Genomic DNA, 14,285 nt, shown 5'->3' with positions numbered 1-14,285 from the left:
TCGCAAGCACAAAATAAAAAAGTCTACTTTGTCTGTGTCATTTGACCATGACTCATATTTGCTTTAAAAATCCAAACTTCCCCTTCGGCCTCAGCACCTGTGCATCCCCTACCCTCTGCCCCTCAGCACCTGTGCATTCCCTAACCTGTCTAGAAGCAGAAATTATCCTGATAGAGGATCAAGGAGGAAAATACCACCTGTCCCAAAGCAAGGTGCTCACTCCAGTCTTCTGTGTGCCCCGCCCCAGGACACCCACCCACACTCATGGAGGGTACCTACAGTGTCTATGACAGAGACAGCTCTTAAGGTTGGAATAAAATGATAGCCTAGCTTGGCACAAACTTCCCTATGAGTAGGATGTCTAACTCAGCACAGCTCCCACCTAAGGTGAGGCTGGAGGCTAGAAAATGGAGTGGTGACAGATGCATCCCACACTCCCACTCTGTCCCTGTGTCATGAGAGACCAAGGTTGGGGGCTAGACCTCTCACGTCTGCGTCTCTTCAGCTCCCGTCAGAACCAGAGGCCCATACAGCACTTTTCTGATGCAGGGAAGGAGGGCCTGCTGCCCCGCGAGTGAGGCAGCCCCATAGGCACGTAGCCTCCATCAGAGGGGCTTCAATGACAGCCTTTCTGCTACCTTCCCGGCTGAGCCTGCTGTCCGGGTGCCAGGTGCCCTGGTTCAGGCACTTACAGGGAACGGGTAACTCTCTGTAGGGGACCACTTCCACCGGGCATTCACAATAATGTAGCCTTTTCTCCCCGGGAGTAGAAAAGCAAAAGCACCTCCCAAACATACCATGTAGCCGAATTCGATGGATGAAATCTTGGCCTGCACGATGGACCACAGTGCCCAGAAGAAATGGGAGGCAAGGGCAAACCTGTCATTACAGAAGCAGGAAACACCGGTGAGTAAATATGTGGCACCCGTCAGAGGGCCAGGGAGGTCTTTCTGCTAGACGGGCACTCTAGCTCATGTCCATCCATCTGGACGCGAACTGTCTGGGCAAACTCAGTGGGGTTATCTCCCATGGCCAGAGGTGTGAACACGCCAACTGCCTGTCCCTGGCACATGTTAACTGCATTCACAGGGCTCCCCTGGAGGCCATGCCGGTGAAGCCTGGGTGACATTTAAGACACTGTGCTGCCGTGTGTGAGGACACAGCATCAGCACCTGCACCACATCACCAGCAAGAGGAGAAACTGCGGGCCTCTGAGAGCTCACGGCCTGTCCCAGGAGGCAGGACGATGCCCTCACCCCCTCCTCCCTCACGGAAGCAAAACCAAGCACAGGAGTCTGAGCCAGTGCCCCTCCAGGCTGCGCCATGCCTGTTACAGGAGTCCAAATTCTCACAGTCATACCTCTGGGCCGTGTGCAAATGAACAAAGTGCTAGTCCCAGAACCAGTGCTCTGGCTCCCTCACCAAACCCAGCCCTGTCCTCCCGGCAGTCCCCACTCGCCGCCCCTGGTACCACCCCTTCTGTGTGGGTCTCTCCACTCTCTTCTATTTCCACCTGGTCAAGAACCAGCAAGGGCAGCCTATGCTGCAGGTGGCACCCAGGGGGTGGCGTGCTCGGTGAAGGGTGTGGAGATGCCTGAACCACAAAGAGGTGACCCGTGAAGTGGGGCAGACAGTACAAAGTGGGCAAAGTTACTTTGAAAGTTTCTGAGTTTTGCTTTGAGAGCTGATGAAAAGCAGTTAAAAGTAAGACTCAGAACTAATACACGCAAATTTAATCATTTCCTAGGAGACGTATTATTAGGTGGCACCCTCCAGTCCATGAGCCTCAGAGGCGAGAGTGCATCGGCCTGGCTGGCAGCAGCCTAGCCCGGCTGAGTCTTACCCACGTCCTGCCCTCCTGGGGGCAGACCCTGTTCCCCTGACCTGCTGACACCTGAACACACTCAGCCAAGAGAAGTACCAATGTTCTGTTTTTGACAAAGTACAAGTCCTAGGGATGTGCGTCAAAGGCTCTTAAAGTACTCCACGGCCAGGAGGCATCCCAACCACATTCTACACAGAGGCAAGCTATCTTCACAAATCAGCAAAGGAAAAAATTTACCTATTGACTTCAACCAGCATTTCTTCTTCTATAATGAATTTTTCTTCATTACTGAGGTTTTCAATTTCATTTAGGGATGCAGCCAAGTAACTGGAAATAAAATGGAGCTAAAAAAAAAAAAAAAAAAAAAAAAAAAGGACCAGTGAGGCTAAAAATAGACGCTGTTCAAAGCTTGGGTGAAGCACACACATCTAGGTCGCGTCAGAGAAGCCTGCGGAAGCCTGGCATGCCCACCACACTGCCTGCTGCCCAGGGGACTGGAGGCGCCTGTCTGGCAGCAGTCACGGGTACAGTCAGCGTCTAATGGCTCCGTGTTGTACTGCCAGCGAGACAGGCACAGGAACCGAAGGCTACTTCTGGAGACAGTAATTTAGCTAGAAGCGTTTTATTCTAACTCACACTCGTGCTTCCCACGGCCTGATCGTAGAGCAGGTGAGCCTATCCCCAAGCGCAGCCGCAAGCACGCCAGGCTCGAGGTCCAGGTCCCCAACGCTCCCTCAGAGCGGGGGCTGGACCAGACATGTGAGGCCCCTCTAGGAGGCCGTGGTTATTCACCCACTTACACTCAACACAGGGTGACATCTAAGTTTACCTAAGGTTGTCCCAGGTTGCACATTTATTCCACCTGTCAATTAGGGTTTAGGAGCTCCCTGGTCCTTTTTCTTTCTTTTTTTAAATCCTCACCTGAGGATATTTTTCCATTGCTTTTAGAGAGAGTGGAAAGGAGGGGGAGGGTGAGAGGGAAAGAAGGAGAGAGAAAGGGGGAGGGACTGAGGCAGAGAGAGAGAGAGAGAGATGAGACACATTAATGGGTTGCCTCCCACCAAACCTGCAACCCAGGTACATGCCCTTGGTGGCCATAGAATTGAACCCATGACCCTTCAGTGCCTGGGCAACACTAACCACTGATAACACCCGCCAGGCCAGGAGCTCCCTGGTTCCTGACTATTCACACTCTATCAAAAGGCAACAGAACACAGCAAAGCAGCGACGCCTTCTTTTGTGCACAAGAAACTGGCCGATCATCCTTCCCTCATTCACTGATTACCTAGTTGGAGTGCCCACACTTCCTCCTCCACCTCCTTTCCCTGTATGGCCTCTTCCACCTTCCTTCCCTAAATCAGCTTTCATATTCCACCACCAAAAAGGATCACTCAAGGTTCAGCGCTGTCCCAGGCAGGGGCTCACAGAGGGGCATGACTCTCTCAAGGAAACCTGGCACAGGAAAGATGAGGTGCCAGGCCCTGGCCACTGTGGCTCAGTTGGTTGGGTGTCCCCCATGCACTGAAAGGCTGCTGGTTGATTTCTGGTCAGGGCACATGCCCAGGTTGTGGTTCCATTTCCAGTAGGGGGCATGCGGGACAATTAGTTTTTAAAACCCATGCTTGAACCACTGCACTAGTAGGATTAATTTCTGGGAGACACTAGATGCTGAAACTAGCAAATGAAGACAGAAAACTTGAGTTGAATTGATTGACACCTTAATGACCCTCCCTCCAAAAAGTCCTAGGCCCAGACTGTTTTGCAAGCAAGGTCTACCCAACTTCCGAAGAACAGGTATCATCTTCATTGTAAACAAACTTATTCCAGAAAACAAAAAGGGAGACTCAGCTCACTTTAAAAGACTACTATAATTGATTCCAAAATATGTAATACTTTAAAAAATGAACATTCAAGACCCATGTGCACAGATGCAGAACTCCTAAAGTAAGATACTGCCTGATTGGACCCACCAGAGCATCACAGTTTATTGCAGAAATTCCAGGAGGTTTTAATGTTTAAAAACATCTCACTAGTGAATTAAAGAGAGAAAAGCATGAGAGAGCCTTGATGCATCTATGAGGTAACCAGATAAAGATCAGCACCTTGGTTTCAAAACCTCCCAGAAAACAGGAGTAGAGCTGCCTTCAGTCCCCACGCTGTGCAGGGCTGGCAGTTACACAGCTCTGCCTCCCACTGCGATGAACTGCCTTTGTGCTGAAGATCCGCCCCGACCGGCAAGAAGGAGCGCACTGGGACCGTGCTGTGTGCTCTCCCCCAGGCTTTCTCCCACCTTCCTTCTCATACAGCACGACCCTGAGGTCCAACCATCCTGGCCACTTCAGACACACTCAAGTTCTTCACAGTCAGCCTTCAAATATGACCAGGAGAGTCCAGCTGGCATGGCCCAGCGGTTGAGCATCAACCTATGAACCAGGAGGTCGCAGTTCAATTCTCCATCAAGGCACATGTCTAGGTTATGGGTTGATCCCCAATGTGGGGCCTGCAAGAGGCAGCCAATCAATGATTCTCTCTCATCGTTGATGTTTCTATCTCTCCTTCCCTCTCCTTTCCTCTCTGAAATCAATAAAAATGTATTTAAAAATAATACCTATGGCCAGAAGAGAGCAACAGAGTTTTGGGCAGGAGCTATATTCATCAACAAGCCTGAAGTTGAAAGGCTGCCCATAGAGTCTGCGCTACCTACTGAAGGCTATCACTGCCTAACTCAGGGGGGTGGGTGCCTAACAAACACCTGCTCAGTGAGCTACGGAAGCAACTGACTGCATCCCTGTCCGCGCCCCCGACCTCTGTGAATGCTTCTGAGCAGGCAGGACGCTCCGGGAGGGCAGGTGTGGAGCTGCCACCTGGGTAAGCTGGGCGAGGCGGGCTTGGTGTACTGCCCCAGCCCTGCCTGCTTCCACACGCCTACTTATGCTCAACCCAGGCTTCAGTGTTGGGCTGAGGAATGCGAGGGGTCCCAGGAGGCAATCCCCAGTCACTGGACTCCCGTAACTCAGGACAGGACAGAGAACTGTCAACATGGCAGCAGCTACGACACCGAGACGACCCCTCTCTGCACAACAGGAAACAGATCAGTGATCCCCAAAAGGCAGCCAGAAAGCAGAAGAGAGGCTGCACTTTTTAGAAAAAACTAAAAAGAACTACAAAGGGGGCTGTGATCCTCTCTGACTGAATACCGGTATCTCTGGCACATTGAACTCAACTGTCAAGTTTGTGTCTACATTTAGCGAAAAAAAGAAACATTTAAAGCAAGAGGGTTTGCCTAAGCATTACAGTTTTAAAAAGGTATCTTTCCAAATTGTGATGTAAGCAACACTAACTGCATAAGGCTGCCCTGGGTAATTCACCGACTCCAACGTACACACCCCAGCCTTACCTGCTGCTTCCTGGTGGGGAACTTCCCCAGGTTTGCTCTGAAAAAGGGGTACTTCTCATAGTTATAATCATACATCCACTCACAGAAATGGTTCGCAATGTCGAATCCCCTGAAGAAGAGATCAGAAATGCAGAGAATGAGGCACCTGCCTACACCAAACTCCACGTACAGAGAGAGGCCGAGTGGTGAGCATCCCTCCTGGCCACGCACTGGACTTCCTGAGGTCCCAGAAGTACACCTGCTTCAGGGTCAGGGACAGCCAACGGGGCCACTACCAGAACCAAGGAAGCAAAAAAGCGCCTCCTGACCTGCCGCTCAGAGCAATTGCTCGAGAGCATTTTCCTGCCATCAGCCATCTCTGAGCAAAAGGAAGTACCAGATTCTGGATTCTGATCACGCACAGCCCTGCTCCCCCAACAGGAGCTAAGGAGCTAAGGAGCTAAGGACGGGCTGCACAGCAGCGGTGAGGCCATCCCGTCTGGGGACAGAAAACATTGCTTCCAGAAGAAACTTTGTAACGCACAATATTGTTACCTATTTTCCCCTATAGGTGTTTCATAAACATATTCAAATAAAATAGTATGGAAGTGCCCTGGCTGGTGATTGAAGGGTCCCGGATTCGATTCCAGTCAAGGGCACATGCCTGGGTTGTGGGCTCAGTAGGGGGCGTGCAGGAGGCAACCGATCAATGATTCGCTCTCATTATTGATATTTCTCTCTCTCTTTCCCTCTCCTGTCCTCTCTGAAATCAATAAAAATATATTTTAAAAAAATAGTATGGAAGTAAAACACATTACCTGAAATTATTTTCTTTCTTTAAAAAATATATATATTTTATTGATAGTATTATAGATGTCTCCCATTCCTCCCTCTGTTACTTACCTGTAATTATAACTGCTGTATTCAAAGTCGATGAGCATCAGTTTCTGGTTTTCCAAATTCTCTCTCCCTTCCAGCAATAAGATGTTACCTGCAGAAAGGCATGCATGACATGACTTTTACTCTGGGTAGGTTTCACATTCGAAGGTATAAGTCCTCACACGCTGCCATCACAGGCCAGCTGACCTCCCTCACACACAAAACTGGCTGATGTGTCTACATGTTGCTTGATCAGACTTGGCTGGCAACGATCAGCTAATTACTAAAAGGTACATTAAGGTCTTACTGATGACTTGTCTTCAATAGAGACTGTTCTTAAAATTAAAACAAACTGCTCAGCCTGGCCAAGGGCCCAAAGGTGGACCTCAGGGCAAAGCCACACCACAGCCAGAGTCATTGCAAGGTGTGAACTAATGTTCCGCAAGGAGGTGGCTTGGATACGCTGCAGGTGCTGCTGCGGATGGGCTTGGCCCAGGACGGACCGAAGCAGGGGACCTGCCCTGGTTCTGCTCGTCCAGGTTAACAGTCAGGTCCATTGACAGGTAAAACACTGAGACTCAGGAAGGTGAAGGCCTTTATCCCAGCTCCCAATTTAAGTGAATATTCTGATTTTTTCTGAATATATATTTTTTTACAGAAACGAAATGATATTCTACATGTTTTTCTAAAACTTGCTTTTCTCTCTTAATATATCTTGGAGATTTTTCTATTGGCTTGTATAAAATTCAACCTCTTTTTTTTTTTTTGAGAATTTTTATTAATTTATTTGAGCCATATTCATGACATGCTGAGAAGCAAGATCTCTAATGCTCCCTCTTTCTTTTTAATAGCTACGCAACACTTCAAGTCTGGCTGTGCCTCAAATCCTCTCTCTGCCTGCACACCTGGCATTTGCTATACACCCTGGAGGCTATCTTTTAGTACACACACACACACACACACACACACAATGGGGGCAAGTCTTACCTTCTTGACAGTCATTATGACAAAATACAACTGGAGATGGAGTGGATTCAAGCAATGATCTGGAAAAGGAAGGTTTTGCTATTACTTACCAAACTTTTAAGAAGCCCAATGCAAATAGTCCTGCTGTCTCAGCAAACCCTGCACTGTATTAGTGCTCCACGCAACATGGCCTCTGGGTAATGTCTGTCACTTGTGAAAACTCTGCCCTATGTGGGCCAGGCCCCAGGACAGCCTGTGCTCAGTCTCTCCCTCTCCTTCCCTCCTCTCCCCACCCTCCTCTCTCTCCTCTCCTCCTGCAGTCCCTCCTCTGAGCCCGACTGACCCCTGACCAGAGCACATCCCTTTAGGCCGGTCTGTTTTGGCCTCTGGTTTCCTTGAGAACACTTATCACAACTTCACATTATTTTATTTACTTGTATTCTGTCTCTCTTGATAGAACAGAAGTGTCTTGAAGAACGTCTTGGTTACCGTTTCCTCAGCACCAATCACAAGGCCCAGCTCAACAGACTCTCAAATACTGAGTATTAAAGGTGTAGATACTCCCACTTGGGGCATGTGTGCTAAGAGTCTGCATCCCTGGCCTCCGAAGACTCCATGGTGGCGTCTACTTCGACAGTGATGTCAAGCTTCTTCCTGAATTTCCCCACAGCTTGGGGTGCACTGTTCCCCTCACTGGCTGACACTCCCAGCCTGCCCCCACGATTGGTTGCTTTGGTTTTGTTTCAGAAAAAAACTACTACCCTGGGTGCACTGCTGCCATAGCCAGCAACCATCCCCGTGGCACTGCACTCCCACCATGAAACCTTTTGTGAACACCAGGAAGTGACATCACTCCTGTAAACGAATGCCAGGTGACAAACCCACTGTTTAAAGCCACCCTGCAAAACAGATGTAAATGCCGGACCTGAGGCAATGCTTAGTTAGCGATTACTGACAGCTGTGTTGGTGACTAAGAAAATTTACATTTCTGGATGCCTACTTCCTAGGTCAGGAAATGGATGCATATACTGACCTCAGGTTCTCCAGTTCCAAAGGCAGGTTGTAACTGAGGAATCTGTGGAGCTGCTTCACCTTGGCTCCCTCGGTAAATTTAATTCTCAGCACTTGATTTAGATACCTTGCAAAAAGAGAGAGAACAGAAACGCATTGCTCAACCACCACGCTTGTCCTTGGGCTCTAGTTCAATGTAACCAGCCAGGGGCACCGGATCTCCATGACAGGGGAAAGGAAAGGGCATGGGATCCAGGGCGCTCTGGAAGCAGACTTCCTGCCCATCCACCGTTCAGTGGCGTTTCCTGGTTCAGGAACTGATTCTGACATGGAAGAAAGATCTACTCGTGAGGCACACACCACCAGCTAACAGCTGCACACCTCTGGCATCACCGGGAGCTGCCAATGTAAAACTGAAGTTAGAGAAAAATGATCTGACCACTTACTTTTCCATTGTTCCAAAAAGCCATTTTGGTTCCTTATTGAATGGCATCTTCATTCCATGAAATGTGGCCATTTTCTCAGCTACTTCCGCAGAAATATCTGGCAAACTTAATTCTTCAGTCTCTAATCGCCGGCTCTGAAACAAAAAAGGGTGTTAGAAAATGGCATTTATCCAGGTAACCTAGGAAGTGTGAGCTCCCACAATCTCCAAGGATGAGAAGCCAGGTTTTGTGGGTGTCTAAGTCTCAGCCAATACACAAAACTCCCTTAAGAATGGGCACTGTGCCCAAAGATGGTGACCCACCAATTGCCATGACATTTCTTCTTCTTTTTTATTTTTTTGTTAAATATATTTGTATTGCTTTCAAAGAGAGGAAAGGAGAGGGAGACAGAAGCATCAATGATGAGAATCATTGACGACCTGACTCTTGCATGCCCCTTCCTTGGAATCCAGCCTGCAACCCAGCCATGTGCCCTGACCTAGAATCGAATTATGACCTCCTGGTTCATAGGTCAACGCTCAACCACTGAGCGACATGGGCCAGGTGCCAGTGCACTTCTTGATGAGGGGCAGGCCACCTTCAAAGGTCGATTTCGTTTTGAAATTTTTAAACTGAAAGTTTATTCTCCCACATAATTTGTGACTGCCCTCTGCTGACCCAACACTAACAGTATGCTCCCTTCTCTAGGCAAAAAACCCAGGCTTTCAGCAGTTTATCAGGTGACCCGCCTCCAGCTCCATCAGCTGGAACAGTCCACTCTGACACATGCAGGTGAGGTGTGGTGTTCAGCAGTGCTGGAAGCTCAGCTGAGTCCCGTCCCACTATTCACAGTGGGGTCCCCAGCACCTGCCTAGACTGGTACAGAGAAGGCTCTCAAGAAAACATGCGCCCAGCAAGTGGGCCTATCCCCAGCTTTCCTACCACAGCCTGAGGACAAGCGTGTATGGCTGCTTTTCCACAGTTATTCACAGGAGCTCAGTAACCTAAGACTTGTCTATCTTTCCCACAAGAACTGCTCCCCTAAAGAAACCCAGAGACATTTCTCTGAAAGTCCAAAGTGAGGCACGGCTGGCATGACTCAGTGGTTGAGTGTCAACCTATGAAACAAGATTCGATTCCCCGTCAGGGCACATGCCTGGGCTGTGGGTTCAATCTCGTGTGAGGTGTGCAGGAAGCAGCTGATCAATGATTCTCTTTCATCAATGATGTTTCTATCTCTCTCTCCCTCTCCCTTCCTCTCTGAAATCAATAAAAATATATTGAAAAGAAAAGGAAGAAAATCCAAAGTGGGATAGCACAGGATAGAGAGTGAGTGTCCCCAAGCTAGAGAAATAGCCCCCTGCTCAATTTCTGGCTTCTATACTCATTGCAAAACTACATGGCCAAGGGCACATTACTGATACCTCTGTGCCTTGTTCTCGTGTCTGTGAAATGCCAACATGCTGTGAAGTTCCTGACAAAGCTGCTCTGAACTAGCTCAGACAGTGCGGGCGAGTCTCCAGCCGGCACCTAACCAGACAGTTTCAACAAGCCGCAGGTGCCCTATGATTCAGGCCGAGGCCCATCAAGCTGTCTCTCTTCAACTCTGGATTCTCCACAAATGACCATGCTGTGGTAGGAACAGGGCACTCAGCTTTTAGTGGCAGGACACGGTGGACTAATTAAGGAAGCTCACTCAGCTTTCTGAGCTGCTAAAAAGTGCTGGTAGCCCTGGCAGGTGTGGCTCAAGGTGCGTCGTCCCTTGTCCCGAAAGGTTGCTGGTTGATTCCAGTCAGAGCACGTGACTATTTATGGGCTCAATCCCTGGGAGGCGTGTGCAGGAGGCAGCCAAATGATGTTCTACTCTCACATCAATGTTTCTCTCTCTCTCTCTCTCTCAAAATCAATTTTAAAAATTAAAATTTAAAAAGAAAGAAAAAGAATTTAAGTCACATTACTATTTCAGACCAGTCGCAAACACATCTTACCGGGATAAACTGCTCCAGGCGGCCTTGCGGAAAGATGCCATAGAGCTTCGGCCCAAGCGACCTCTCTGCAAGAATGGCGAACATGACGCTCTCCAGAACCATGGCCTCAGTGCCCTGAAACATACCAACAAAGCAGACATTAGCGAGGGCTGACTTGGGCCAGGCATCAGAGTGCTTTCCCACGAGCAGTGTCACCGGATCCCGCACCAACTCTTAAGATCAGGCATTATTATCACCCATATTTAAATATGAAGAAACAGGTTAACAGATCTGGAAATTTGTAGGATCCATGTTCAAAGCACTATACAGATGAGACTTAAAATTAACTTTAATTAAGGTCGCTGACTCCAAAAATGGAACAATATCTGTCAATCCTTTATTGCTCCCGTTAATTTTAAAGCCTGTGTGAGTCCCACCCTGGGCATCTTGTCCAAGGTCACAGGACCACCTGCTGGTGAGGGTGGACAGTGCCAGATGGAAGCGCAGGGGCCAAAGGCCTGCTGGCTGACCTGGCTGTGTTACAGTGAGCTTCCTCATTGCTCATTCAGACCAGGGGTCTGTTTTCTGGCCCAAAGAGCACCTGAACCTGGAGCATTCAAGGTTTCTATTTTCTGCTATTAACCCCAATCTTCTCCTCTGTCATTTAATATTCCATTTTCTTGCTAAAACATCTATGATGCTCATGTGGTTCTGTCCTAAAAATGAATGTGGATCTATAATCATTTTGCCTTCAAAATTCATGTTTTGGATTCAATTCAAACTCATTCCTTAGTTCTCTTCTCTCAGACAGCAAATTATAGCCTAAGAGTTTCCATCTGTCGGGGTGAAGGAATGGGAACTTAACCAGAGGTGCACCCGAATCTCTTAAAGCTTTTCCAACAGTTGTGTCTGAGGAGACGCCAGCAGGTGTGCTCTGAAAATTCTTTGGGGGAGGGGTTCTACTTCACCCCTTATTAAAAAACATGCTGCTGTGCTTCTGGGATGCCCCAGGACCGGCGCACCAGGTGGACAGCTTCAGACCATGTTGAAGCACCACCCACCCACCTCCACAGAGACACAAGGACAGGCTCAGTGGGCACCACAGCCCCGCTGAAGCGTCACAGCCTATCCTTGCAGCCAATTGGCCTCAGGGTAAATCTCTCCCATTGATATGCCAAGAGCAAGTAAGGCTCAACTACAACAGGAGGGTGTGTGTACACATCCCACACGGGGTCGGGGTGGGTAGAGCACACCTAGAGTGCCCAAGTCGGGTGAACAGGGAGGCTGTGCCACTGGACCCTACAGGACACCGACTATACTAGTACAAGGCAACTCTACCAAGCCTGGGAGACATAACAGCTGTACCTAATACAGAGAAACAAACACAGGGAGGAGAGTAAGAAACATGTGAAAGGACAGAACAAAACTCTAGAAAAAGAACTAAACAAAACGCAGACAAGCAATACTAATACAGAGTTCAAAACACTGGTTATAAGGATGTTCAATGACTTAAGGGAAAAGTAAACAAACTTAGAGAGAACTTCAACAGCATAAAAAAGGACATGGAAACCATAAAAGAGAACCAGTCAGAAATGAAGGATACACTAACTAAAATGAAGAATAATTTACAGGGAATCAACAGTAGGGTAGATGAAGCCAAGAATAAAAACAGCAACTTGGAATATAAAAAAAGCAAAAAACACCCAATCAGAATAGCAAAGGGAAAAAAGAATCCAAAAAAAAAAAATGTGGACAGTGTAAAGGAGCCCTGGCACAACTTCAAATTTGCCAACTTCGCATTATGGAGGTGCTAGAAGGAGAAGAGCAAGAACTTGAAAACCTATTTGAAGAACTGGTTAACTTCCCTAACCTGGTAAAGGAAACAGACATACAAGTCCAGGAAGCACAGAGTCCTATACAACATAAACCTAAAGAGGCCTACACCAAGACACATCATAATTAAAATACAAAAGGTTAATGACAGAGAGAGAATCTTAAGCAGCAAGAGAAAAGCAGTTAGTTACCTATAAGGGAGCTCCCATAGGACGGTTAGCTGATTTCACATCAAAAAGTTTGCAGGCGAGAAGGGACTAGCAAGAAAGACTCAATGTTATGAAAGGCAAGGACTTACAACCAAGATTACTCTACACAGCAAAGCTATCATTTAGAATGGTAGGACAAATAAAGAGCTTCCCAGACCAGAAAAACCTAAAGGAGTTAGTTCATCACCACCAAACCAGTATTACATGAAATGTTACAATTTTAGAGGAAGGCAGGAGGAGGAGAAAGAGAAACATCGAAACATCAATTTGTTGTTCCACTTATTGATGCATTCATTGATTTTTGCATGTGCCCTGACTAGGGATTGAACCTACAACCTTGGCATATTGGGATGATGATCTAACCAACTGAGCTACCCGGCCAGGGCAAAGTCTTCTTTAAGAAGAAAACAAGCTCTGACTAGGTTGCTCAATTAGTTGCAGAGTTGTCCCTTACACTGAAGGGTCATGAATTTGATTCCTGGTCAGGGCACATACCCCTGTTTCAGGTTCCATCATTTCTCTCTCACACCAATGTCTGTCTGTCTGTCTGTCTGTCTCTCTCATTTTCTCCCTCCAAGATCAATAAGATAAAACAAACAAAAACACACATATCCTTGGGTGAGGATTTTAAAAGAAAGTTCTTTAAATCACACATTACAAAAATGAAGACAAACACATAGGCAATGATGCAAACTAAAATTAGTGAGAAGGAAACAAAAAAGAAAAAAATGCTACTTGCAAAGATATGGTGTCAAAATAAAGAAAACAGTAATTCAGTCACTTGTACATTTAGTGGGGGAAGTGGATTTGCTGGTAATCTCCCACAGTTCTAGTCCAGGCACCACCACCTTGTGTAATCCCCACAATTTGCCAACTTGCCAATTTGCATTATGGAGGTGCTAGGAGAAGAGCAAGAACTTGAAAACCTATTTGAAGAACTGGTTAACTTCCCTAACCAGGTGAAGGAAACAGACATACAAGTCCAGGAAGCACAGAGTCCTATACAACATAAACCTAAAGAGGCCTACACCAAGACACATCATAATTAAAATACAAAAGGTTAAACTATGGTCTAACCATCACCTTGTGGGGCCATCTACTTGAGGTTTTATATAAATGACTGCTATACACCAAACTACACCCTCCTCCAAATTCATACATTGCAGCCATAACCAACCCCCAATCCAATGATATTTGGGTGGGGCCTTTGGAAGGTGACTGGGTTTAACTGAGGTCATGAGGGTGGAGCCCTAATGGGACCAGTGTTCTTTTTTTTTTTTTTTAATATATTTTATTGATTTTTTTACAGAGAGGAAGGGAGAGGGATAGAGAGTTAGAAACATTGATGAGAGAGAAACATCAATCAGCTGTCTCCTGCACACCCCCCACTGGGGATGCACCTGCAACCCAGGCACATGCCCTTGACCGGAGTCGAACCTGGGACCCTTCAGTCCACAGGCCATCGCTCTATCCACTGAGCCAAACCGGCTAGGACGGGACCAGTATTCTTATAAGAAGAGACACCAGAGAATTCTCACTACTTCTCTCTCTCCCTCCACCAAGTGAGGACACAGCGCGAGAAGCTGGTATCTGGCAAGGTAGGAAGAGGGCTCTCACCAGAACCCGGCATGCAGGCAGGCACCCTGTCCTCCCACCTCCAGCCTCCAAAACTTCGAGAAATCAGTGTCCAGTTGTTTATGCCCCCGGGGAATTTGTTACTACTAAGACAATGACAATAGGTCCATAGGGTTGACCTATCAAAAGTCAATGGATTTTAAAGCAGGATTTGACTGA

The 14,285-nt window shown here is 47.5% G+C and overlaps 1 protein-coding gene across 6 annotated transcripts in view; it reads right to left on the bottom strand.

Annotated features, from left to right (window-relative positions):
- CHKA (choline kinase alpha) overlaps positions 1 to 14,285 on the bottom strand; it is a 30,894-nt gene that overhangs the window by 1,433 nt on the left and 15,176 nt on the right. For 5 of the 6 annotated variants that reach the window (XM_023743825.1, XM_023743826.1, XM_014467817.2 and 2 more), the window contains 8 exons: positions 10,471 to 10,584; positions 8,504 to 8,637; positions 8,080 to 8,184; positions 7,068 to 7,126; positions 6,105 to 6,192; positions 5,223 to 5,331; positions 2,063 to 2,169; positions 798 to 879 (listed from right to left, as the gene is read on the bottom strand). In XM_023743825.1, coding sequence (XP_023599593.1) covers positions 798 to 879; positions 2,063 to 2,169; positions 5,223 to 5,331; positions 6,105 to 6,192; positions 7,068 to 7,126; positions 8,080 to 8,184; positions 8,504 to 8,637; positions 10,471 to 10,584 — 798 coding nt within the window. Of the gene's footprint in view, positions 1 to 797; positions 880 to 2,062; positions 2,170 to 3,927; positions 4,249 to 5,222; positions 5,332 to 6,104; positions 6,193 to 7,067; positions 7,127 to 8,079; positions 8,185 to 8,503; positions 8,638 to 10,470; positions 10,585 to 14,285 lie in introns of those variants that run through there. The other variant, XR_002826180.1, reaches the window with a different exon arrangement.

This window comes from Myotis lucifugus, unplaced genomic scaffold, assembly GCF_000147115.1.
Source record: "Myotis lucifugus unplaced genomic scaffold, Myoluc2.0 scaffold_415, whole genome shotgun sequence".
Lineage (NCBI taxonomy): Eukaryota > Metazoa > Chordata > Mammalia > Chiroptera > Vespertilionidae > Myotis > Myotis lucifugus.
The sequence above is the reverse complement of the archived record's forward strand: the minus strand, read 5'-3'. Positions and strand labels throughout refer to the sequence as shown.